A 27410-nucleotide genomic window follows, 5' to 3' on the forward strand; every position below is an offset into this window, starting at 1 on the left:
GCATAATTCTAAAAAGGTTTTACCAAATAATTATAAGGAAACTAATTCATGGGACAGATACATTTTTATGAATTACCTACACGGCAAACAGTATAAACTAACAGGACGGTTCACTATTGATTTTTTTAAATTATTGAAATACGCCTCCATTATGAACAAGCACAAAACAATTAACTAAGATTCTCTGGTGAGTGTACATTGTAATTTTTTTTAAATCCTACAAATCTGATGAATAGCTATAAACCATAACATACAAAAAAGATTTTAAAATGCGTATTACACTCAAACATCTCACTTTAGTGAGACAAAAGGGGTTACACATTAAACAAGATAGCGGCCATTCTAATTTTACTTACAAAATACCTCAAAGTTCAAAGGTCTATCAGTATGTTTTTTCTAAATAAAAACGTTTTTCAATATCAAAATTGTCAATTTCATAAAAATGGTACTTCATTAAGCTTGAAAATATAGTTATGAAGAACACTTCGAAAATGTCTTGTGACATTAGCGATTGCACAGTTCTCTTTGCACATTTTTATAGACATTATCATAAGTGACCAGTATAATGGAACTGCCTATGCAATATATCAATTTAAAAGTCAACTCAACCATGTCTAAATTGCAGATCGTAGCACCTATTTTTATCAGCAAAGAATTTAAGGAAAGTCAACGAGTAAACGTCGAGAGAGAGACAAAGGAAACGATGCATTTGGTTCCTTGGTTAAATCATTTAGTTAGACGTGATAAGCCAAGGTATATTGTACATATACATATGAATATCGTAATCATGATTGAATGGCTTTGAAATTTATTATTTCCCGAATCTATGTGTTTAATAGTATTAGTTTTATTAAAAGAGCTTACCAACTGTAGGCCAATCGACTGCAATGATTCCAGTTAACATTTACTTTCCGGATACGAGTGTTCGCAAGATATGCTAACGGTTACTGACATATTTCAATAACAAAGTTACATCTTGACACGAAATGGAATATTCTTTTTAAAAAGATGTTCATTATTAAAAAAAATAGGCTCATTGAAGGATCTGCAACAAACAAACACCAATCGAAATTTAACTATCTTCATTAACATGATTAAGTTTATAAAATTTTATTGTTTGAATATATATATGTAGATTTATTCAAATAGGACTTTTCTTTTTAAACACGACAATTAATCTATTTTTAGGAGTGTCTTATTATCGTTATACATCTGTTTGGCAGTTTTTATGATGGTTTGTATGATTATTTATCTCTATCATAATTTTCAATATTTCATTGTATTTGTGTGATTCTTGTTTGTTTTCCCATTTACTTCCGTTAATATACCTATATTTACTACACATTTTTGAACATTTTCAATGCTATTTAGCTGTTTTGATTTGAGCGCCATTGGTAAATATAATGCAGACGACCCATGTGTCTAGCGCACTAAACAACACATTTGGTATATTTGATTTCATCTAGGGAGTAAAACTAAATTGCAATTGGTTTTTTTTCACCTAGTTTTATCCGTTTGCTTTTTTTATATGTACCAAACACCGAAAACGTCTTATGCAAAGTATATGTTTTTTAAGTTTCATAACCAATATTCTCTAACCCCCCACCCCCCAAAAAATGATTAAAAAACGGAATGAGCAAATGAATGACTACATTGATAAATTCTGATAATGCATTTATCAAATCAGAAAGCAATATATTTTCAACTTAGATATTGGTTTTGCTTAACTTTATGCTTTAACAAAAATATGTATTTCCAATTCTTTGGTTTTGATAAATTCGTTTTCAGTTACTTGAGATGGCATACATAGTGTTAGCGGCCGTATTTAGTATTTCAAACCACGTCAACAGAGATTATATAGATCATATAGGGGATTTGTATGTATTCTTGGCTATAGGAAGCATTGTCCTGGTGTCATGCTTCATGATCGTTAGATTTGCTGGTTTGATTGTTGTTCTTAAAAAATGGAAGAGGAGCCTGTATGTGGTAAGCTATTTAAACTTGAGAACTGAAAAATTGAAAAACAGCGGCTTCATTTCATATAAAATATTGTTATACTGTATTCGTATTTTATTTGCAAATTCTCTTTGAATCGTTAGGTTATATAAAAGAGATACGAAAGATACCAGATGGACAGTCAAACTCATAAATCGAAAACAAACTGACAACGCCATGGCTAAAAATGAAAAAGACGAACAGACAAACAATAGCACCTGGGATCACCCCTAGTTTTTGGAGGGGTTCGTGTTGCTTATTCTTTAGTTTTCTATGTAGTGTCATGTGTTCTATTGTTTGTCTGTTTCTCTTCTTTCATTTTTTGTCAGACGTTGTCAGTCTATTTTCGATATATGAGTTTGACTGTCCCTCTGGTATCTTTCGCCCCTCTTTTAAGATTATACAGAGGTTACTTATGGTTTTTACCCGTTTAGTGGAACAATTATATGAAGAAGGCTTAAAACTCTTAGTACTGTAACTAATATGGATAAGTGCTTTACAGTGCTTTGACGCCAATTGGGACACATTTAGTGTTTATTCTAATCTTATTGTCTGAAGACATGTTGAAACGATTGAGAACAGATTTTTGTCTACACCCTTACGAAAATTTCAACAGGAGTTCAACTGGACTTCAGCTGGACTTGAGACGTATTCCAGTCTGACTAAGTAAAGTCCAGTCTGACATGAGCCGTACACTTACTTTTTTTTATACTTCGGTTATTTGCCAGCCGGTATTTTTTTAAAAGTCCAACTGTACTTTTTGTAATTCTGACAAGAAAATAAACCTGGCTGGACTTTTGGGGGAAATTATTCTTTCTGTAGAATGATCAACAGGATTTTTGTCTTAGAACATTTTACAGTGATTTATGAGCAGGAATTAGGAAATTTTCATCAGCCAAATCTGCCCTTACAGAAATAAAAAGTTTGTCACTAGGATTCTGTTTTTGAAAGGAACAATTTCTTTCAAAATGGAAAAGAGTTATAAATGAAAATTTGCAAGTTATAATAATGATGTATTTTTTTACAATTTACTTTAAGATCAAACTATAAGATGTGATCTTTTCCCCTAATTTTTTTATTTCCATTATAAAATATTTAGAATAGACTGTAAATGGAAAGTTGAAATTTAATATAGATGATATAATTTTGATTGAATTATATCCCAGTTAATATGTTTTCAACAATTATTTTAATTTAACATTTTTACTTTTTCATGAAATAAAACCCCTAGCAAAATTACATCTATTAATAGGTTAAATTTACACATTTTCCAGTATATTTATATTTAATAAGATGAATGCATAAAATAAATAATTATCATCATTCTTTAACATCAATTAGAAACTTGAGCTATAACAGGGATTTAATAGCAGTAGTCTTGTAGAGAGTGCCATCTGAGGTTGATCATGAGACCATTTGAAGGATAACACATTTCTAAATACATATATCTGCAATAACTATCACTTTTATTAAACATTTAATAATTGAACAAATTAATAATTGATTTCCTTTTTTTTAATATATCACATATTCAAAATTAAGACATATGCAAGAAGTCATAAGAAGAAAAAAATTCACAGCTCTTCAAACAACCTCATGTATTGCAATACAACACAATTTGAATTTGGAATAAACAGGAAGATGTGTCTTCTTTCTTAAACAAAATGAGAAATTTACATTGGATGTAAAGCAAGTGTTTGGAAGTAGGTCTTTTCACATCATATAAGAGAAGATGGATCTTTCTGACTAGCATCAATTTCAAGTTAGGAAGATTGTTGTTTGCATGTATTTTGGATTGCATATTCTGGTAAGTACAATCTGATTTGCTCTTTTTTCTTCACCATATTGATAAAATGATTACAACATTATAAATAGCTTAATTTTTATTTTTGAAGAGTAAAAAGAATTAAAAAAAACTACATAAAATACTTTATTATGCAAAATATTTCAGTTTGAGTGATTTTCAAAGCTTTACTTTATTTTATGCACTTTAAATTTATTTAGTCTTAATATATAATCATGATAATTATAACCACACATTTTTAGGAGTATAGGCATTTAGCTTCACAATTCCCATTTTCTTGATTTTGCCAGTAAAACAGTAGAAAAAAGAAAAAAGAAATAAGCAGTATATGCATAATGCCATCTGTTTTTTTTTTCTTTTTCAGATTATAACAAGGGATGCATATCAAATCAGAAGAATCCACCATAAGCAGTAGTAATCAAGAGGGAGGGTTCTGCGAGGGTGGAACCCCCCTCATTTTTTGTGGATCAGCCCCTGCTGAGATCATCTTTGAAGGTCAAACAGAACTTTTTGAAGTCCAGCTGAACTTTTATGAGTTCAGCTGGACTTCTTCAAGTTCAGCCAGACTTTGTAAAATCCAGCTGAACTTTATAGAGGCCATATTGTTGCCAGAAATGCCGGCTGGAATTTTTTCAGACGTACTTTTATGAAAGTTAAGCTGGACTTTCTGAACCGGACACCTGCTAATTTAAATATTTCGAGCCGGTTTACGGCTAATTTCGCTGATAGTCCAGCCGGGTTATCAATTATAAGACATTCAGAGAAAAGTCCAAATGATTATTATAAGTACGGTTCTCAGTACGGCTACTGTCCAGCTGGAGTACGTGTCATGTTTTTCGTACGGGCATCATATTAGTGTGAAATTATTCCAACATGCCAAGGCAAAAAAATAAAACTTAACACAATTTGATTATGCAAAACATGAATTGCTCTTTAACAAGACATACTCATGTTATTCGCTCTCATTATTATTTATACATTTATATATTTATATTGATTGATATACCACTGTTTTTCCGTTAGTAAGTCCTATATTCATTTGACCAAATTTCCGTCATATTTTTCTTATTGCTTCATAAATTGATATCCGTCTTCATGTCAGCTAACGATACCGTGCCACGAGGGTTTGGTGCGAATTTAACTCGAAAATTCAAGGCGTTTTGCCCATGTTTGGCTCTTCATTGCTTTTTCCTAGGGAACCTCGCTAAATAGCTTTCAGAAGTTTCATGTCATTTTAATCAAAGTAAATTGTTATGTTATCCTGGTAAAATATATATTTCATTTTATTGTAATTATGGTCACATATATTTCTTGTATTGTAATCAGGTCCGAGACCACAATTGTCGTCCCTTGATTTTCGTTGTTCACAAATTTAGTCCCAAGTGTTTTGCCATTAATTGTTATACCCCGTCCAAATTGTTTTTTGCAAAATTTATTAAATGGTTTTTTTTTTAAATTGCAAGAACGGGGGTGAAATTACACTAAAAAAAATTGGGTCCCGAATTGTGTAGGAAAGTAGTGATTTGGTCCAGCTGAAAAAGGTGAAAAAATTAGCACTTCGGGAGCTGTCAAAAGATTTCAAGACGCCCTTAACATAAAATTGTCCATATTTTGAGTTAGAGCCGATGAAGTTTTCTATAATTTTGATTTAATTTGTCCCAAAAAGTAGTACAACACACTGTAAAATTTCATTGAGAAATCGCAGGTGGGATTTTTTTTTATTTTCATTTATGTTCTAAAAGAAATGCACTACGAAACAATTGTGGTATCGGACCATCATGGTAAAATAAATGAATCAACTATGAGGAGTTTATTTGCAATCACTGGGTCGATGCCACTGCTGGTGGAGATTTATTTCCCCGAGGGTATTACAAGCCCAGTAGTCAGCACTTCGGTGTTGACGTGAGTTGTCATTGATATGTTCATAATTATAAATTAGCTGTTCACAAAACTTTGAATTTTTGAAAAACTAAGGCTTTTCTACCTCAGGAATAGATTACCTTAGCGGTATTTATTAATTTTTGGTGCCCAATGCTCTTCAACCTTGTACTTTATTTGGCATATTAAACATTTTTTGATTCGAGCGTCACTGATGAGTCTTTTGTAGACGAAACGAGCGTCTGGCGTAAATAAGAAATTTTATCCTGATATCTATTAGGAGTTTATATACATATTAGTTTATACGCGCGTCTGGTTTACTAAATTATAATCCTGGTACCTTTGATAACTATTATGATTCTATCAAATTTCAGATTACAACCATTGTAACACTAAATACCTTGCTGACACTGACATTCGTAATAATGGGATCTGTTATGAGAAATGATGTAAGTAACAGTGTATAAATTAGATTTTGCCAAAAAATAGTCTTCTTCGACGTAGCAAATAGGTGTTTAAAATAATTTAGAGGAGTGTCGTTTAAACACAGGCGCGAGCTTCGGCATTTTTTTTAAGAGTTTCTACATATTGATTCTTAAAGTAAACATATGTTTTTTTGTCAAATATGTTTTAGGATAGGGATTTCCTGTTATGTTTGTAGTGTATATTTTTTTAATTTTGATTATATTTGATATTATGATTATTTTTTTTTTCGATTCTTAATCTATCTATTTCAGGAATATCCATGTAGCTATTACGATTGGACAGTTCACCGTTTTGTAAGAAATTAAAGTTACACATTTTTATATCTGTTATATCTATTTAAGTATAAAAAAAAGATTCAGTATAATTGCCAAAAAACTCTCCTTAAGAGACCAAAAGGACACAGAAATTAACATCTCTAGGTCACCATACGGCATTCAACAATTAAAAAAAATCCCAAACCGCAGCCATCTATAAAAGGTCTCCGAGTGTTTATATAAGTTATTAACCTTTCAAAAAAACATCGAAGTATTAATTTGGGAAGACATATTAATTTAATATGATAACAAAGTGACTATCGAACATGTAAGTCACACAAATCTGGCGATACAAAAATAAGAAGAAAAAAAACGACGAATATGAAGACCGAAGAATATGTTCTTATGGGGCACTACATAAGAAATGTCTCTGAAAGAAGCAATGTGAGGCTGTGATGCAACGGTGATATATGTACAAATTGTATTTCTAATTAAAAAAATACGTTATGTATTCTCAATAGAAAAAAGGTTAACCATCAAAAAGACGAGGTATATTGCTAATGAATGAATTAACAGTTTGGTTTGTATACGATTTCCTCTGAGTACGATGCGTTTGTAATAAAAATATTTAAGTATAATAAGGAAAATCATGCAAAATTAGAAGCTATTTATAGAGAAAATTGAATGTAAGGTATTATTTCGAATTATTGTTTAATCTTCTGTTTGTCAAAAAAAACCCAACGAAAGGCGATAACTCAGGGATAAAATTACTTGAAAATTTATAGGCATTAGTGGGACTGGATTTTTTGATGGGGCAACCGATATTTCTTGACTTCACGCGTGAATTATTAAATAACTATTTCATGTTGACATACTACATTACTGTTTGTGGTTTTCTGTCTCAATTGAACATTCAATTTTCTTCTAATTTGTATCAATCACTGTATCTTGTTAATTTTCTTTTGAAGATCAACTGCTCGTCAAATTTAGAATCAACATCAGGAGTTGCCATTGGAATGTTTGTTATCGAACTGATTTCGCAGGTAAACGCGTTGTATCTTTAGTCATCACTGGTTTCATTTCTCAAGCATCTATTTAAATTTATTTATGCATGTAATAAACAAGGGATTATGTACCAAAATAAGTTTAGTTCCTTTTTGATGCGTATTTTTCTATTTATAACCAACTGTAATGATTTTCCTTTTTAAGTGTCCTTTTCTCTTCATAACCATATGCACTTATGCTACTTTCTTTCAATTGATCATCACATGATCTTTTCTGTATGCATAATTTGCTTGATACATATACGTATATTTTCTAGGAAACTTTGCACATGTTACATGACTTTAATCATTTTTGGATATTGTTGTAGGCATCTATATCTACTTAACATGCTTAATAATATTTATTTTTCTACATACAAACAAAATAATTATTTACACAACTACACCAAATATGCCAAAGGCAATGCTGCAGAACAAGAATGCCTATAGTATATACAATTGGTTAAAAAAAACTACATACAGCAATGAGAAAAAATGCATTGACTGAAACAGGTCATTTAAGTTGAACTACTTCATCTTTGTCTTTCTTTTTCCTTTGAAGATATGTGCGTTGATCATACATGATAGGATTCATCAGTATACAGACATAACAGACGAGCTATCTCAATCAGATGAGAAGAAACAACCAGGACTCCTCAGAACAGTTTACGCATTTTTGTTTGTTGAAAGGTAAATAAAATAAAGTTAATCTAGCCTATAACTATCACAATATTGTTATTTGAGTCGATAAGTTTTCTTGGACACCATGTTGTTATGATTATTAGTTGACGTTTCCATAAGACTTACAAAGTCCAGACATGCCGAACAAACATGTCGGATAAAAGATCCTTACTAGATCATAATGATGGCTCAATGAATGCTCATTATAACATGTTGACCTTGTCTGATTAATAAGGAATTCGTGTTCTGGAATTTCTATTGCTCAAATGCTGTCAATTGAACCTAGCTATTGTAGAGACTTTTTCAAAATGATAAACCCTCATATGAAACACTCAAAAATAAACACAATTAAGGATGTTCGCTTGTCATGTTTTGAAATTTTTGTAAGATTATCGAAATCCTCTGGTTTTATCCATGTGAATGCCTTAAAAAGTTTTGCCAGTTGACCAATATTTTTCTTTTTATAAATCTTTTACATGTATAATTATTAGCCATTGGTTAAAGTCTTATAAAACTTATTAACTTTTTGACAGTTTTTAAGAACTTTAACTTGTCAATGATAAAGCTATGAAAAATCAAGAAAGAACATGTTCCCGCCTCAATTTCAATGGCTTATATCTCGAAAACAAGTACATTGACCTCTATATTTTTTTGCTTTTTTCAATTAATCCCCTATCAATATATACTAGTGTTATTAAAAGCTATTTATCTTGAAAATGAGAATACTAACTTCCTTAAAGACAAAGACCATCATTTGATTTCACACATATTTCACTGTTATTTATTGTGATATATGTACATGACATAACTTAATCAATATGACCTTTTGATCCAAATCCTTAACTTCTTACTTTTCATGTTCTTTTTTTTAATTGTTTTTACCTTCGAAACGCCAGTTTGACGTACAAAATAATATACAAATTATCATTCATAAGAAGTATTTGAAAGAAATATTTATAAAACAACAAGAAACAATTCAAAACACAAAACCAACACCATGGCTTCAACGTAAGGTACGACATAAGTATTTACATTTGAAAAGAAGGCGGTGTTTGTACATTTCAGACAGTTATTTAAGAATAACCGGAAACTTGAGATCCCTGTCGCAGTGTATGTCGGGGCTAGCATAGTGATGACGGTAGGTAAACGTTATAAAATAACGATCTAAATATTGACCACGAAATGTATATGTTATATCTTATATCTTAATGTTACATTTTAAAACCTGTTCAATTGAGTAACTGGATAATAAATATAATCGAAAATGAAAATTGCAAATTGCAAATTAATAAGGAATTTGGATTTTTAGAAGGAATTAGTTTTAAAATAATGTTTGACATTTAGATAAACCTTATAAAAATGTAAACTACGAATTCAAAACAGGTACACGAGGTAGTGAGACGTATACGTTTCAATGTCGCAATGGTATATTTCACCTCTATTTCACCCCTAACGTTGTAGGTACGTTTGATTTGAACTAACACGAAATACCAGTTTCCACGTCAGTTGTTTCTGTACGGACATTCCGTGTACCTTTACAAAATATAGCTTGCCGTCGTAAATACAAGTGGGGCCTCGGTGGCCGAGTGGTTTGAACAGTAACTACTGTTATCAATAGCCAGTCAACCCTGAATTTGTGGATTCGAACCCCACTCGTGTGGGTGCACTCGACTTCAATCTAAATTGACTAGGATTGTCAGTTTTCCTATCGAAGTTCGGTGGTTTTCTACGGGCACTCCGGCTTCCTTCACCGATAAAAACTTGCCGCCACGAAATAGCCTAAATGCGGTGCTTAAAAATGGCGTTAAAACACCAAAAATCAAAAATCATTTATACATGCAACAATGATAACAGGAGTTTTAAGCACTTTTTAACGCACTAACAACACTCATCGTAATAATTATTTTCCAGTTACTCGAAACAACGTTCATTGTTTTAGTATGCTTTTATGGATTTTCATGGTTACTGGACCGGAGATGGATAACAACAGGTTTATACATACTCGATGAAGAAACTGTGAATATTGGAGTTTTGTTCGATTTTCTCAAGATTTCACTTTTAGCTCTGATTCCTATAATAAGTATAAATAGAATATGTGGAGTGGTTTCTGTATTGACAAGACGTAAAATCTTTCTTTATGTGGTAAGTGAAAAAAATACAAAAAATCTACATCATATATAATGTAATGTTTATTCAAATTTAAAGAAAAATACATTAAGACAACATTACAAAAGTAAAACATATACAGGATCGATTTCAGGGGCAAAATACTTCGTTAGAATATTTTTCTTCGTAATAAACACTTACAATGGAGTCGGTTGAGCTACACAATACTATTGCTAAATATATAAGAACAGTAAAAGACCGGAAAGGAGATTCATGAATGTTAAAATTTTACAGTTGGAAATTAGAAAGCAGAAATTTTTATGTTTTCGCATTAAGTTTGTTAGAAGTTGTGCATATATTTCAATATCGATGAAGATATCAATGATGTGATAGTTGTACAATGTAATTTATAAATGTTGTTGAATACAAATATCATATGATACATTTTACTCTTTTAACTGGTGAGCGCTATGAGTTTAACTATTTCAAAATGCATTGATATTATATTTTTGTAGGTGTCGGGTGTACATGCATTCACATTACTGATTTCAATAATATTTCTGATACTTTCATCAATAGTATTGCGTGCGGTAAGTATACATTGTTTTGAAAACAAACAAATAAAACAAACACACAAAAGGTTGACAGCGATATGCAAATCTAGAGACATTTTTTTACTTGCCCTTACAACGTTTAAATTCAACAATTAAAATTCTTTTTATGGCGTTCATTATCACTGAACAAGTATATATTTGTTTAGGGGCCAGTTGAAGGACGCCTCCGGGTGCGGGAATTTCTCGCTACATTGAAGACCTGTTGGTGACCTTCTGCTGTTGTTTTTTTCTATGGTCGGGTTGTTGTCTCTTTGGCACATTCCCCATTTCCATTCTCAATTTTATTTTTGTATACATTTAAATCAATGCCCCTGTTTCCAATCTGAATGTTATAACTAATACTAGGTACACCTTATTACATCACTTGTGTTAAATTTGTGACATTTAAATCAGGTATTTACTGGAATTATATGTCGATTAAAATCATGGAAATAAAAAGGTTTTTTTCGAAAAAAAATGTGGTGGTATATGGCTAAACGGTGTATATATGTTTGTTGGATTCGTTCTGAAACTGCATATATTTTTTCAAGACATAAATTTTAATAAATAATCACAAAAAAAGAGATATGACATGATTATCAAATGTAAAATTGATGCAACAGGAATCTAATTCATGTAATTGTTGACTAGGATATCAACTAAAAGAATGGTCAGCATATATCTGGCATATAAACATTACATATGAAATTTGATTTTTGGTGCTGGTTCTATAAATTAATATACTTTGACGGTGATCCGATATTTTCATCAGTTGTTTTGTTAGCTTCTTATCTTAAGGACAATATGTAATTGATTCGTGTGTAATAAACAGTCTCAATTATTCATGTTTGAATTCCATTGTCTGTATTTGGGTTTCTGTTTCACAGGTGAGCAGGTGTACCTTAGACAGCGAGGTAACTATACATATGAAACGTCGCTGTGGTAGAAGTTTTGATACTTCTGTGTACCTATTTGTTCTGTTTGACTATAAATATCGCAACATGTAACACATCACAACAAGAAATGGAAGTGTTTAACGACCTTGACTGGCTATACAGCCCTCGCACGGTCGGCTTCGTAACACATCTACAGTACTGTAGTAATACATTATTAACGATAAATATGTTTTAAAAAAAGATGTTATGATGATTTGTGCTGTTTATCTAGACCAGACATTTGTATAATGCAGATTATTGTCATGCTTCCATATCACGTCAGGATAACATAGGTTGAAATAATTGCCATATCGACGCATAGCAAGCGACGCAACTGACATTGTGTCTCTAGGAGATCGTGCTATAAATTTAGTGTGTCACATTGATAAAGCGTCGAATGGAATTATCATATTTAAACAACGGCAAATACTAATGCCTTAATTTGACACTCAAGACCCTTATTATTAACAACATCCAACTTATCTGTCAACTGATCATTATACAAATCTAATTTATAACGGCAAAAAGAGGACAAGAAACGTCGGGTTTTTATTCTGCGTTTGATAAATTGATATAAAATTAATCATGTACGTTATAAAAAGATTTTTTGAATGAATACAATTGCATTTTTACGATCATTTTTAAAACATCTTTGATAGTGTGTTGCATTTATTGATAGCTCTTGAACATTACCTCTGCCAATATACTTGAAATGACATGATGTAAAATAAACCTTTACAAACTTATTTATTCATAGAATTTGAAATTCCATCAGTCAAAATTGACATAAGATTAATTTTGGCCTTTCGTTTGTGTCTTTTGTTAGTCAGATAGATATGCCACTTATCCGGTTCTTTAACTTATTGTCTTTAAAGTACTTCGCTTTGAAAGATTCAGCCCGTCAATCGCCGGAAATTTATAAAATGTTATTTTTTTTTAAAATAAGAAATACTTCAATTGCACATACTACATGTACTAGTACATGTAGTATACATATTGATATTGTGTTTGCTTTTAGTCTTGTCCTTCACGACGATATGTTATAGTTGGTGTAGCAGTTGCCATGCTTATTCTTGAAATCTTAATACAGGTAATTACAAGCTTATAAGTAATGCGATTGTTTCATATCTTTACTATTATCTTAACTCTTGTACAGTCAAATTATATTTACATTCAGGTTAGCTCTGTATTGTTTTCTGGATATCATTATCACGGTTGACCTCAATTAATTATCTCCAAATTAATCAACATCATCCCGATAAATAGAAAAAAGGGTTTCCATATCACATCTCTTTGATTCAAAATTCATGACTAATTTCTATCATTTTAAAACCTTTCTTAATTGATTTGTTTTAATTTTAATTTAGAAATATTTATTTTTCGTGGATTGAGAAACAAGTTTTGCTTCTTATAGTAATTCCTATCCTCTTTGCGGTTGCGAGTTCTGCCTTGTCTTGGCATTATCCTGTTTTTTTTTCGAAACCTATGAGGTGTTTTTCACGTGCAAGAGATGTATAATTGATGGATTATTAGGAAAATCACGCTCTTTTTATCTCAATTAAACCCTGACCTTAGATGAACTCTTTTCAATAAATCTTTGCCTTCAACTGGTTTCGTTTGGATGTACCTGCTAAAGCATTTCAGACCTTTTCGTTTATAAAGTGTCATTGTTGGCCATTAGAAAAAATCATATCTATTTTTGTTGGTGATATTTTTAAACTACCCACGCAGTGACGGGACAGACACAGCATTTTTAATACTGTCTCCTGCTTGAAATAATTGTTTTTGACTGAGAGTCCAGATTAAAAATGAAAAGATATTTGGTAGTTATTCCGTCGTCAATTCATAAGTTGTAATAATTGTGGAATTATGTCAATCATATTAATAATTTTCATATAACTTAAATGTTTGATATGTTTAAACATGATATGTTCTAAAAACTCAGTTGTTTTTAGCTTAATTCTATTGATTTGATCTTATCTGGTCGAAGACAACTAACATGTTGATTATTTAGGAAATGGTTTCAAGAAAATTGCGTTTGATAAATTTTGTGTGAATGTAAGGCTTATTTTTATTTTAGGTGATTTCACTCCTTGTTCACGACAGATGCTATAAATATTTTCTTCCTGATGAGGTTACGGAATCCTTGGTTGGTCCAGATCAACAAAAAGGAATGTTTTTAATGATGTATGACAAATTCTTTCGACGAAGGTATTTACTTTACTTTACATTCTTCACGTTATATTGATTCATATTTGGGATGTTTGTCTATATGTTCGTGTTTTCGTCGTCTTTGAAATGTATAAGATACATAAAGTATTAAATTACTTATGTTCTTATTTATTTTATGCACTAGACGTATACAAACAATAACAAGAATTACATAATAATTAATTGCTGTTTTAAAGTAAAAGCATTGAACGCCTCACATAAACTATACATACCATTAGATATTGAACAACAAAACAAAAAGGCTGGCCAAATACTTGAAATTTCGGAAAAAAACGCAGGTCGTATTTAAAAACAAATTTGTGATATATATGCTACAAGATATATTTACTATTTATTTTTACTTTGCAGGAAAAAATTCAGCAGTGGAAAGATAGAAGTGTTAATTGCCGTTCATTTCGTTTTAGCTGTATTTTTTCTTGTATGTTGGCTTTTGTATTTTGTTATTTTTAAACTAAATTTTAAGCTCTGTTTTATAATTTTCCAATGCCTAATACATGTTACAGATGTATCTGTATTTCGTAAAAAATCCGGTATTATATTATTTCTGTACTCCCAAAATGTTTGATGCTCTAAAATCCTGATATTATGATTTTCATTTACACGTTTCTATAAATTGTTGATCTACGATAGCTAGCACTGCTTCTATTATTATGAGGGACTTTTTAAGCCATGATATTATTTTTTTACTACAAAAGGTATATTATCTATAGACAATTGCTTTTTCCTGTGTCGAGCTACTTTTTATTACAAGAATTGTCAATTGCGTTGACATTTTTTGCCATATACACTGATGCTGCTAGGTTTCTATTTATTTGACAGTGTCGTTATTATCAATCAGAACAACACAAAACGACTCTTTTTCAATAATTGCTACTTTTTTTTTATTTCTTTAGATAATTGAATTAATCTTTATTGCATTGGTCTCTGTGTATGGATTATCATCGGTTCTGGACAGGCAATGGATAACATCCGGACTCAGTAGCATGTATAAGATTTCAATGAATCTTGAAGTTGTCTTCAAATTCTTGTCAATTGGATGCCTAGTGTTGCTTCCATTAATCAGTATAAATAGAATCATCGGCATAATAGCAGTATCGAACACCTGGATCAAAGTCGTATATGTTGTAAGCAAAGCATTTTGTAATTTATTGAGGTTAAATTTTACACTAGATCTTAATTTTTCATATAGAAAATACCGATTCAGATGTTCAGATATTATCAACTTTATTTATTATATCTTTGTACACACTAGCAGTGAAATAGAAAACAAAATTAAAACACAAAGCTATATGGTATAACCTATAACCCGACTGTTATATGCATTTATTTAACATGTAACAGTGGATAAGAAAAGTACTAATAAAAAAACTCCGCGATATGAATTTGAAAACCTAGAACTTGTCAAACCATTGATGTAAAATACGTTTCCCTTATAAACTTTTGGTTTACGTAACTATGTTTGATATCTAGACATTTATTCTTAGTACAGTTTTAATGTAAAAGTAAGTATTTTGTTTTACAGAATTCTGTTATCATGGCGTTTACACTATCAATCAATATAGTCTTCATTTGTCTTGGTGCAATCTTATTACACGAAGTGAGTACCTTAAATAATCTTGAAATCTTTATGCTTACTGTTGAAGTGAACACCTTAAATAACCTTGAAATCTATATGCTTACTGTTAAAGATACATCAACACAGCTTTAGTAACACTGTCCTTTGGACAAAATCTCTTGATCTTTACAGAGTTTAACACCCTGGTTTTAGGTGGGTTTGTATTTGTCAATTTCTTATATCCGCCTTAAAACTAATACTGTACTTTATTATATAGATTTAAACATGTCCAAACTGCCTAAACTTATAATCTGTTCTGTTGTCAGACATTTGCATTGCTGAAATTGTTCTGGTCTGCCAAAGGTAATTATGAAGGAACACCTAAAAAGTTACCAAAGCAAAATTCAAACTCATTACTCGATAACATATCGACAATCCCGTAGAATAACGAATAACAATCAAAAAACAAATAACATTATCCAAATCACAACATAAAAAACTGAATATAATGGCTCAGTTTAGCGTAATTTGAATCCCCGTATTATGTTTTATAACAACTCCTGATTTTCAACTACTGTGGATTCATTTATTTTCGTGGGTACCAATTTTCGTGGTTTGAGGAAAACTTGCATATTTATGGATATTTAGTTTCGTGGTTTTGGCAAAGTATACATACATTCCTTGAAGAAACTTGTAATTCGTTGAATATTGAAATTCGTGGTTCCCCTGTGCCACGAAAGCCACGAAAATTGGTATCCAACGAATATTAATGAATCCACAGTATGAGTTTGACGGAATGAGGATTGTCATGGCAGGTGATGATGCCTGCATAGTAGGTGACGGTTAAAATGTTTTAAAATTGGGAAAAATCCCTTAGATTGTACTTTATTATTCTACTTCTTAATTAACTTATGAGATTTGAACTTGAGTCAAATTCATACTGTTGCCTTAATTTTCATGCAAAAGGTATATTTGAATGACATAATCCGCTTACGAAAAATGGCAGAAGATTTGCAGTTTTACTTTAAAACATTGCAGTTCACTACTCATCGTTTATCAAAATGGTAATATGGACTAGTGCAGTAAAATTGGTATCGTTTATATTATTTTTATAACAACTGTTGTTGAATTGATATGCGAGACCTAAAAATAAGAAATGTTAAGCATATATTTCCAATTGTGAACTTTCCATTTCTAAGTAGCAACATTCAAGCAGCACCTGCATACGGGGTATGTATCTCTCAATTGATACGATATTCCCGGGCCCGTGCTTGCATTTCCTATCATGATTTTTTTTATAGAGGGTTGCTGCTTACAAGGAAGCTATTAAACCAAGAGTTCCAAATGGTGAAGTTGAAATCATCCCTTCGTAAATTTTACGGACGCCATCACGAGTTGGTTGACCGTTATGGAATAACCGTTTCACAAATGATATCGGATATGTTCCTACAATCCCCTTCCCTTTCATGAATGTGACCTACCGAATTAGATTATTTACCGGATTTAATATCACATAAGAAACAAGACGGGTGCCACATGTGGAGCAGGATCTGCTTACCCTTCCGGAGCACCTGAGATCACCCCTTATTTTTGGTGGGGTTCGTGTTGTTTATTCTTTAGTTTTCTATGTTGTGTCACGTGTACTATTGTTTTTCTGTTTGTCTTTTTCATTTTTAGCCATGGCGTTGTCAGTTTGTTTAAGATTTATGAGTTTGACTGTCCCTTTGGTATCTTTCGTCCCTCTTTTAGATAATATTTCAATGAATATGTTTCCTAAGCAGTACACATAAATGTTTTCTGCACTGTGTAATTATTTCAGGAATCTGAATGTCAGTACATTGACGCATTAAACTCTAGTACAAAGGTAGGTGTAACTCAATGTTTAAGAATCTGATTCATTCTTGGTTAATTTTTGAAACATACATCAACACGTTGTGATCAGCTGACAACTTTATAAATATTTGCATGTCAACAAACGACGTAACGTTTTTGTCATCTTAACATAAAACGATATAATTACAAATCGTTCGTTTGATTCTAATGCGGCGAATAACTTATAGATTTGTTTCATAATACTGAAATTTAAGTGCAAAGTTTTTTTAAAGCATGTTTAAATGTGACATGTGTTTAACGTGTATTGTGCATCACATATTTTTGTCACGCCACTCATTAATAAGTGGTCAATAATCTAAAAAGAAAATAGTTAAAAAAACAAATTGAACATTAAGGAACTTCACTATAATCAAATTATGCACACACCCGTTGGAAGTTGCTACTCATAAACGGAAAACATATGAGTTTATATGTATGTCTTACAAAACTATTTTTGCAGACGTGTCCAAAAATGAAGGCAACAGTTGGAATAGGACTTGCTATATTTTGTTCTGAATTCGTAATGCAGGTATCTTTATTTTTGCACTGTTACATTATATACTTATATAGCTATATAGGTCGTATTCAAAAGATTTGTTTTTATTACAACACAACAAGCACGTTACTTCTTTAGTGTTCCCAGTTAGAGGAAAACATTACATAATCTAAATTATTATTGTGTTTGCTCGGTGATACCTATGGTAAGGAAAAGTGAAATAAACCAATTTCTGTATAAGAAAATGCCGGTACCCAGTCAGGAATGTGATAGTTGTTGTCCATTCGTTTGGTTTATTTTCCTTTTGAATTTTCTTCGGAATTATTGACGGAATTAAACGCTTTGCATATGCAGACTGGTAAACTGAACTGGTTTTCAATGCATTTAGTCCTGTCAAAAAGCTACACCGGTAAAAGTCTTCTTAGGTACCGACATTCTACTTATAAAATTAGGAGATGGGATATGAATGCTCAGTGATCATAGTTAAATCGTTAAACTACCTATCGTTAGTAACTCATAATTTGTTTTTTTCTGCTTAAAATATATATGCCTGGTTCTGTAAATAAAGGCAACCGTAGTATTGTTACTGTACAGGACCAAACTTTACTCAGTTCAAGAGTTACTTTATATGAAATAAAAATACATTCTGCACATGTTCTTGAAAAGTGAAAAAATAACAAAGTCTAATAGGTACAAATAATGGTGGTTTTACACATTTAGATGATGAATTACATCATGCCGTTGGACCAAAAACCCTGCATACAACAGGTTACACGTAACAACATAAATATATAGATATCTATTTTCATTTTGAATAAGTAAGCTTGGTATGTACCGAACTAAACGAAAGACAAGCATTTGAACAACAATATTACACACATGCTTTGTTTTATTTTCTATTTGGTTATGTATCAGCGCCAGTTAAAGAGAATCAAATCTTATTTATCTTTTGTGTGATATTTTTTTTTTAGTCTAAGGAAAACATATTACTTCTTTGAATTATTGTAATGATCCTTCTTATTTTCTCTTTGCTAAACCATCTACGGGATAATGGTTGAGCTATTTTAACCTTCTATAAACACCTTTCTTTTTTACGCAACGTGACATTAATAAAAAGTAGAGTATAACACGTAGTCACTTTTTTCAGGTTTTATCTATAGCTGTTAATGATAGAAGTTATAAGTACATTGAAAATATAAAGCCGAATGAACAGGACGACTCGGCGACTACGGATACAGGACAAGGACTATTTCTCATGATTTATGATAAAACATTCAGAAGAAGGTAACCATTGATTTTGTGGCCATAATTCTCCTTATGTCGTAAAAAGTGTCCTGTTTACAAAACTATGAATTGTCGAAAATTAAGGATTTTCTTATCCCAGGCATAGATTAAATAAGCCGTATTTGGCACATTTTTTTGGAATTTTAGGTGGTGAATGCTCTTCAACTTTTTTTTTTATCTGACCGTCACTAATGAGTCTAATGTAGCATTGTAGATGAAACGCCCGTCTAGCTTATTAAATTATAATACTGGTACCTTTGTACCCAATTGGTAAAAATTCACAGAATAACGACACACATAAATAATGTCTTTTTTTGTTAAAAGTTGTCTTTTTGTCAATCATAAACAAAAATGCTTGTTCTTATTCCCTACACTTTGGGTTTGTATCTTGCGTTTGTCCTTGCATATCTCTTATAGAATATCAATAAACTTCTGAGTATTACAATGATTCATCATTTAATCTGTTTAAATGAAATGTATAAGCAATGTTCCAACTTAGCAATCAGTAAATACCTAGTTCAGGTTATTTAAGGATTTTTCAATTCAACAGGGATCTGTTTGATTACACATTTCTCAGATTTTGTGTACAGGTGATATACTAGTTGTCTTCTGGAACTTTATCATGTTTAAAATAATGTGTTTTTTTTAAATGCTTCGATATTTGATGTAGTACTTTATACTAATTAGATGTAGGTCGAAATATATGTCATCAAGGCCATTATTTGTAGAGGAAACATTTATTTCTATTTTGTTGTTGTGGATTTTAGCATGTCCTTTGACTTTCAATCGAATATTGACTGGGTTGTATATTTCATGTTCTTAAAAACACGTTATTGAAAATGTTTTACGCTAAAAATCAATTTTGTTTTCTTCAGAAAACCTTTTCTAAATGCAGTAAAGATAGAAGTTATGAGTGCTGTTTATTCTGTGATAGCAGTCATTGTACTTGTAAGTATACAATAACTCAAGTAATGTAAATTTTGAACGAGAAGTATTACAAATCACTTGGTCTCTTGTGGACAGTTGTCTCATTGGCAATCATACCACATCTTCTTTTTTATATGGCATATTCCTATTAATAAGAATAATATAACTTTTTCAGATATATGTCATCGTTTGTTTTTGACCAATACAAAAAAAACTTCACTCTTTCTTTAAAAATAACGCTTATATAAAAAAAAACAATTGTATTTACTGATTGCTAAGTTGGAACATTGCTTATACATTTCATTTAAACAGATTAATTTTGTAAAACTGAGAACATACAGTACGAGTTGTATAATACAAACAAAAACATAAATTGGAACATACTTCATTGTCCAGAAGAGAAAATTACACAAAAGGGATTGAAAAATGTTAACTAAAGTTGTATCCAAAACTACTGAAATCTGAGGAAAATTCAAAACGGAAAATCAGGGTACAATAACCACTAACCACATTTTGCTCTGACAATTCTGCGGTAATTCCATACGCAAAATCCAATGTTTTCTTAACAAATATGGGAGAATTAAGGCCATGGATAGTCTAACTGTTTTCAAATGAAAGATTACAAGTATTCTCTTATGCTTTTTAGATGATTGAAATAACATTTATTGTACTGAACGCAGTGTATGGGCTTTCACACGTGATAGACAGAAAATGGATAACAGAAGGTCTAAGTAACCAGTACATAACGTCTTCAATAGACTTTGAAGAGTTCTATAAATTCCTGTCTATAGGTTCAATTGTGATCATACCTATTATTTCTATAAACAGATTCGTTGGACTAATGGCAATCTCAACAAAAAAGACGAAAATACTTTATATCGTAAGTTATAGACAGGAAATACGTTTTGAACATACTTAGACTCATGCAATATGGCTTCTAATTCAAACAAGTACACTGTTAATCATCAAAACAATTGTTTTATTTTTTATATTAGCGTTATTCTTAAAGAAAGGAGGATTTTTTTTCTACTGGTAAAAAACAAACGATGACATATATCGGACAAAGATATATTATTCTTATTAATTGGAATATGCTATATAAAAAGAAGATGTGGTATGATTGCCAATGATTCAACTGTCCACAAGAGACCAAATTGACAAAAAAATAAACAACTATAGGTCACTTCAACAATGAGCAAATCCCTTACCGCATAGTCAGTTATAAAAGACCCCGATATGAGAATGTAAAACAATTCAAACGAGAAAACTAACGGCCTTATTTAAATAAAACAATGAACGAAAAACGAATATGGAACACATAAACAAACGACAACCACTAAATAACAGGCTCTTGAATTGGGACGGGCAAATGTTTATTCCATCAATTTTTTTAATTTTTTTTGGTATGTTTCTTATTTCTTTTCTGATAGAAGTATGGTGTTAAAAAAGCAACAACAAAAAACAAAATATTGGATTTAAAAAATGACGACTACACTTTCTTAGTTTTGTTGTTAAACTTTACTTTATCAACGAAAAGAAATCGATATACTATTTTCCTTAAATGTATAAGATTAAAGTCATAGATGAACGTTAATAAGTTAGTCATTTTTCAGACTTTTATACTGACGATAGTAGCTTCAGTTGTGACCTTCATATTTGTAATACTGACCTCGATCCTCCTCGCTGTTGTAAGTAATAAATTAAAAGCTTTGCTTCATTTTAATTCACCGTTTCAGAATGTAATACATTCGAGACAAAATTATAAAAAAACCAAAACGTTTTGACTGGTTGAAAAAGTTTAATACAATTCCAATTCAGCCAATTACGAAACGTTACATTTATGTATATGAACATTGATCCTGTATATCTGAGAACGTGCATTTCACTATCAACATTAAGTTTCGAGGCAAACAAATGAACATAACTGGTTTGCAAAACAAGAATTATTTTAATATTCTTAAACATGTTTTAATTGCATTGAAAGTATAGTCACTGTGGTTTAAATCGAATTTAAAATTGTGTTGGAAAATTGTCTGATCAAGATGGAAATAATGAAAATAGAATAATGTATATCATCAATTATGGAAATGAATCACACTCAACTTAGTTTAAAAAAAATCCTACGAATACATAGGGCACAACTTTTTATTTTTTTTATAAACAGTGAAAAAACAAAATACAAATAAACATTTTAGTTTCTTGTGTACAATTTGGAGTTTTTGTATGGCGTTCATTATCAATGAACTTGTGTATATATTTGTTGAGGGGGCAGCTGAAGGACACCTCTGGGTGCGGCAACTTCTCGCTGCATTGAACACCTGTTGGTGACCTTCTGTTGTTTTCTGCTCTATGGTCGGGTAGTTCTCTCTTTGACACATTACCAATTTCTATTCTCAATTTAAATCTAAATTTGTAAACAAAGATATTAACAAATACAGTACAAATATATTGCAATATCATTTTGATGATTATACATTAAATTAATAGACAAATGATCACATTCAGTGGTGTGATTGCACCAGCACAAAACTTTCAATTGAATTTTATCATATTTTTTTGTATTTTAGGAAAACAGTTGTACCTATACTATCAATAGTAGTATTCATGTATGTATCATATTTTTTTGTTTAAATCCAGTCACAAAATCAAATCATGGCGAATAAAGACTTGTTTTTCATTGATATTCTGTGTTAACCAAATGGCTAAAAATTCGAAAATGAAATAGTTTGTTCAATATTGTTGCAATGGATAATGTAAAAAAGAAGATGTAGTATGATTGCCAATGAGACAACTGTCCATAAGAGACCAAAATGACACATTAACAAATATAGGTCACCGTACAGCCTTCAACAATGAGCAAAGCCCATACCCGCATAGTCAGCTTATATTTTTAAATGGTTTACGTCATATATTTCGTCTTCAAAATATTTGAGCTTTCCTGATGAAGGTAAATTCACAAAATCTCAAGTGACTCAGTGTTGTTTTCTTATTTTTGAATAACTTTCAAGATGTTGGTAAAAGGAATGTTGAAATGGACATCTTTAATAGATTTCAGGAACTTTTAGAAACTATTCTAAAATAAATTTAATGTGAACGCAAAAGAATAAAAACACGCGAAAGAAAGAAAACACAAAGTATGTCAATCAAAGTAACAACACAAACTATATATACTTAATGCATCGAATATTTTCAAAGCGATAGTGCGGCCTCCAAATTATGACATCACGTAATATTTCCGCGTAGAAAACACTCATACCTTGAACACTTATTGCGTGCTGATGCTTTAAAACATTTAAATATAGTATGGGTTCATTTCTTCAAATGTATGTAAACTATTTAAAAGTTAAAACTCTTCTCAGGGCAAATAACGCATGGTTGGTCAAAACAAAAGCCACATGTGTTTTCATGAATCATAGAAAACTATATGGAAACACCTATTTATATAACAATAATAAAATGTGGTAAATGATTCTTACCCTAAATCAAGGATCAAATTACGTTGAAGTTTACAACTGTATTTTATCGTAGAACCTTAACAAAAAACAAAAACATCAACTCATAGAAAAATATGGACGTTTTTCCATATATTTTTTATTTTCTATTTGTCCAATTTCATAAATATCATGTTAATAAAATGAGTTCTATCCTATGATATGAAAAAAAAAGAAACAAGGAAATCTATGTTCTGTTTGATTGTTTTAACTCAAAACAACTTATACCTAAATTAAACGTTTGTGTCTTTTTTGTAATTTATTTTTCGATAATCATTTCAGTCGTGCCCTGAAATGAATTACATAGTAGGAGTACTACTCTGTGTACTGATTGTTGAACTGTTAATGCAGGTAGGTGCTTACTCAATATATACGTACATGTTGTACAACCTTAATTTGAATAACAATTTGTTTTTGAATACAGATTTAACAAAACTTCGGTGTTGACATGAATATCAATAATGTGGTCATTTTTATAAATTTCCTGTTAACAAAATTTGGAATTTTTCGAAGAACTAAGGAATTTCTTATCCCAGGCATAGATTACCTTAGCCGTATTTTACACAAATTTTTTGAATTTTGGATCCTCAATGCTCTTCAACTTTGTTTATGTTTGGCTTTATAAATATTTTGATATGAGCGTCACTGATGAGTCTTATGTAGACGAAACGCGCGTCTGGCGTACTAAATTATAATCATGGTACCTTTGATAACTATTTATGATGATGTTTTCTACTCACCCTTTGAAAAATATGCAAATAGACTTTTATTTCCTTAATAGTCCATACTTTGCAATTAAGATAAATCACTTTGATGATGAAGATAATTACAACCGGAACTACGTCATTTAGGTGCTTTACTTCATCTGTACCCACAGTATTCTTCAATTTCTTTTTTGTAAAATTATTTTCGCTATAGAAATTCTATTGTGGGGAGGCAGGGCTGAGAAACATCTGAGACTAAAAAGAAATTTTGAAGTTCATATTGTTAATTTTCTAGAAATTGTATGTTTCTATGGCTCTGCAACTTTTAAACTTTACTTCATATCACTTGTTCATCATAAAAACAATCCATATTTTTTTAACAATGGCTTTTTTTCATTTGAACTGCATATCACAGCCAAAAAGATTTGTTTAAGGTATACTTGAATAACACTGTAACATCCATCTTTTGACAAACAAATCTTGATAAAAGTTGTATCTGTATACCAGACAGCTGGCTCTAAAATATTAATTTTGGCACCCTTATGTAGAGCCCGTGTAGGTTCAATCGGTCTTGTTTTGTGATCTTGATATTTCATATCGGTATTTTCATAATATGCTCTTTCGATTACATTAACTTACAGCTTAAAACTATTTGTGGAGTTATTGTATCTAAATTTTCATGCTTCAACTTTGGCATAAAATTGCATCAGGGTTTGAAAATGGACAGATATTTGTTTTTTAAACATGGGTTTAAGTAATATTATTGTTCTTATTTTCTATGCGACTATTTGTCTTATCTTATAGATAACTCATGCAGTATTGTCAGCAAAAGTCAAAGATCAACTTAAAGCAAGAATAATGGATAGTTCAAACCCTTTACCTGAATCAAGAAAAGTATTCCATCGGCCAAGCCATGTCCCGGACTCAGACACTAACATTGTTCAAGATGACACAGAAACGATAAAAAGTTAAGAGACATACTAGGCTGAGTTTTATTGTTTTATTATTCGTTTGTGCAGATTTTTGATTATAGATTTTGTATATTATAAAAAATGCTGGTATGTTGTCGATCTTTTATTGGTCTGAATTCAGCTTACTCGTTTTCAGTAATATATATGTATTTCAGCGTTTTGATTTTCAGTACTGTTGATATCAGAGAGAAATAGGGATTTGTTCTTCGACTTCTTCTTAACTTTGTGTTGCATTTAAATTGTTTGTAGCTATTCAATATGATTCAACATGACAAATTGAATTTGAGAAATAATTTTTCGTGAGTACATTTTCCAAATGATGTTAATCAACTGCTTATAAGAAGTCTGTAATTCTTGAATCCATTTCTTTCGAATCTACATGACTACTAGTACCTGAAATTTTATTGTTTGTACCCCAAAAAGGAATATGATTTTAATAAATTGGTTGTAAATATATTGTTTAAGAAGCATTAAACAAATAAAAAAGTGTTAAATTGTACTTTATTGAAAATAGCACCAAGAATGCAGTAAATTCTAAAACGGCTTATTCTTTTGATGTTTGGTATCTCTATCTTTAATAGATATTGCAATAACTTAAGTTTTGTTCTTGGCTAGCACAATGTATCACTTGATCCCTTAACAGAAGGGGTCGATTACTTCTACTCCCTTGGTTAAAAAGGAAAATATTTCAAAACACTTTCATAAACGGATGAATCTTCAAGAGTGGATTTGAATAAGCGTATAGCGGGTTATGTTCGCGGGTATTAAATTTCGCGATTTTCATAGAATGAAGTATACGAAATATTTTGGCGGTTATAATTTTGGCGGATTCTAAACTCTTCACAACAGCCCAAAACGACGTTGGAGTTAACAACCATAAGTCAACACAGAGCCTGCAACAATGAGCAAAACACTAATCGCATAGTCAGCTATAACAGTTTCAGAAATGACAAATGTTAAAAATTAACAACAATCCAATAAACTAAAGGCCTAATTTATGTAAAAAAAATTAACAAACATCAACTACAATACATAGAAAATATACAACAGAAATGATTCGTAGACTCGGAGTTCAGTATTTTTGAAATGTTTCTTTATACAACCATAACTTAAGAAAATCAGGAACTTATTAAAGGCTTGACGAACAAGTAAATGAAACTTCTGCAAAACCAAAATAGGAAATATAATATAAATAATACCACATCTTCTATTTTATATGTATGCCAAAACTACACTAGGCACAATCATGTTTGCTAGTGATAGAACAGACGAATGCGAAACATACAAATGTATTTGTATAGTTTTTGTTACAACGGGATGTGCTTTACATCTGGTTTAGTCGAAAGTCAATGTGTTGCATTAGATTTGTAACTGGATTATTGCGATTAAAAGAAAGCAACTTTCGACGATCAGTAATACAAAAGGCATTTGAAATTCCAGAGTGATTAATTATTTAACCAAGCAAAACACAACTCGTAAATGCTGTTCTAATTAGGAACCTTCATGTGCTTCATGAAACCTTTTTCTAAATCATTAACATCTATTTGATCAGCAATCGAAGACGGGCTCCAACTTTATTATGATATTATGAGACTGCCTATTCAAGAGATGGCGTGAACCAGGTGTGGATACCTCAAAATTCCAAAGATCTTTGAGAGTACATACAATCTAACTATCTTTAATCTTGCAATAGTATTAAAACATTTGACTTTTCTACACTTTACACAAGTATTCCACATTCGAAACTAAAAGACAAATTGAAAGAGTTGGTACTACTTGGTTTCATAAAAATGAAATGGCAAACGAAGGTACAGTATCTTGTCTACGGGAGTGATAAATCCTACTTTGTAAAGGATCACTCTGATTCTAACAAAACATTCTCTGAAACTAAATTGATCAAGATGCTTGGTTAATTGATTGACAACATATTTGTTACGTTCGGAGGACGTGTTTTCAACAGTCTGTCGACATTCAAATGGGAACCAATTATGCCCTCTTCTTGTCGACTTGTTTCTTTAGTATTATGAGGCTGACTTCATAAAGAAACTTTTAAGGAAGAAAGATAAGAAGTTTACAATATCCTTTAGCTCTACTTTCTGCTAT

At 31.0% G+C, this 27410-nt stretch overlaps 1 protein-coding gene across 1 annotated transcript; it reads left to right on the top strand.

Moving 5' to 3' along the window:
* The first annotated feature begins 631 nt into the window (after positions 1-631).
* Positions 632-25801, top strand: LOC143083934 (uncharacterized). Its single transcript, XM_076260339.1, has 25 exons — positions 632-753; positions 1189-1234; positions 1789-1986; positions 6052-6126; positions 6415-6456; positions 7386-7460; positions 8023-8150; positions 9207-9279; positions 10053-10283; positions 10763-10837; positions 11728-11754; positions 12794-12865; positions 13856-13986; positions 14356-14425; positions 14901-15131; positions 15530-15604; positions 17382-17426; positions 17895-17963; positions 19078-19214; positions 20090-20162; positions 20788-21021; positions 21755-21829; positions 22709-22747; positions 23915-23983; positions 25141-25801. The coding sequence occupies exons 1-25, from the start codon at positions 704-706 to the stop codon at positions 25306-25308; spliced, it is 2508 nt and encodes an 835-aa protein (XP_076116454.1). The 5' UTR covers positions 632-703; the 3' UTR covers positions 25309-25801.
* The last annotated feature ends 1609 nt before the right edge of the window (positions 25802-27410 follow it).

Source organism: Mytilus galloprovincialis, chromosome 7 (assembly GCF_965363235.1).
Source record: "Mytilus galloprovincialis chromosome 7, xbMytGall1.hap1.1, whole genome shotgun sequence".
NCBI classification, from domain to species: Eukaryota; Metazoa; Mollusca; class Bivalvia; order Mytilida; family Mytilidae; genus Mytilus; species Mytilus galloprovincialis.

Excerpts from the sequence above, each read along its gene's own strand:
- LOC143083934 (XM_076260339.1), top strand. The coding sequence starts at position 704 with ATGCATTTGGTTCCTTGGTTAAATCATTTAGTTAGACGTGATAAGCCA. Across the intron at positions 1,987-6,051 it reads GGAAGAGGAGCCTGTATGTG|ATTACAACCATTGTAACACT; the intron begins GTAAGCTATTTA and ends ATCAAATTTCAG. Across the intron at positions 10,838-11,727 it reads CATCAATAGTATTGCGTGCG|GTGAGCAGGTGTACCTTAGA; the intron begins GTAAGTATACAT and ends TCTGTTTCACAG.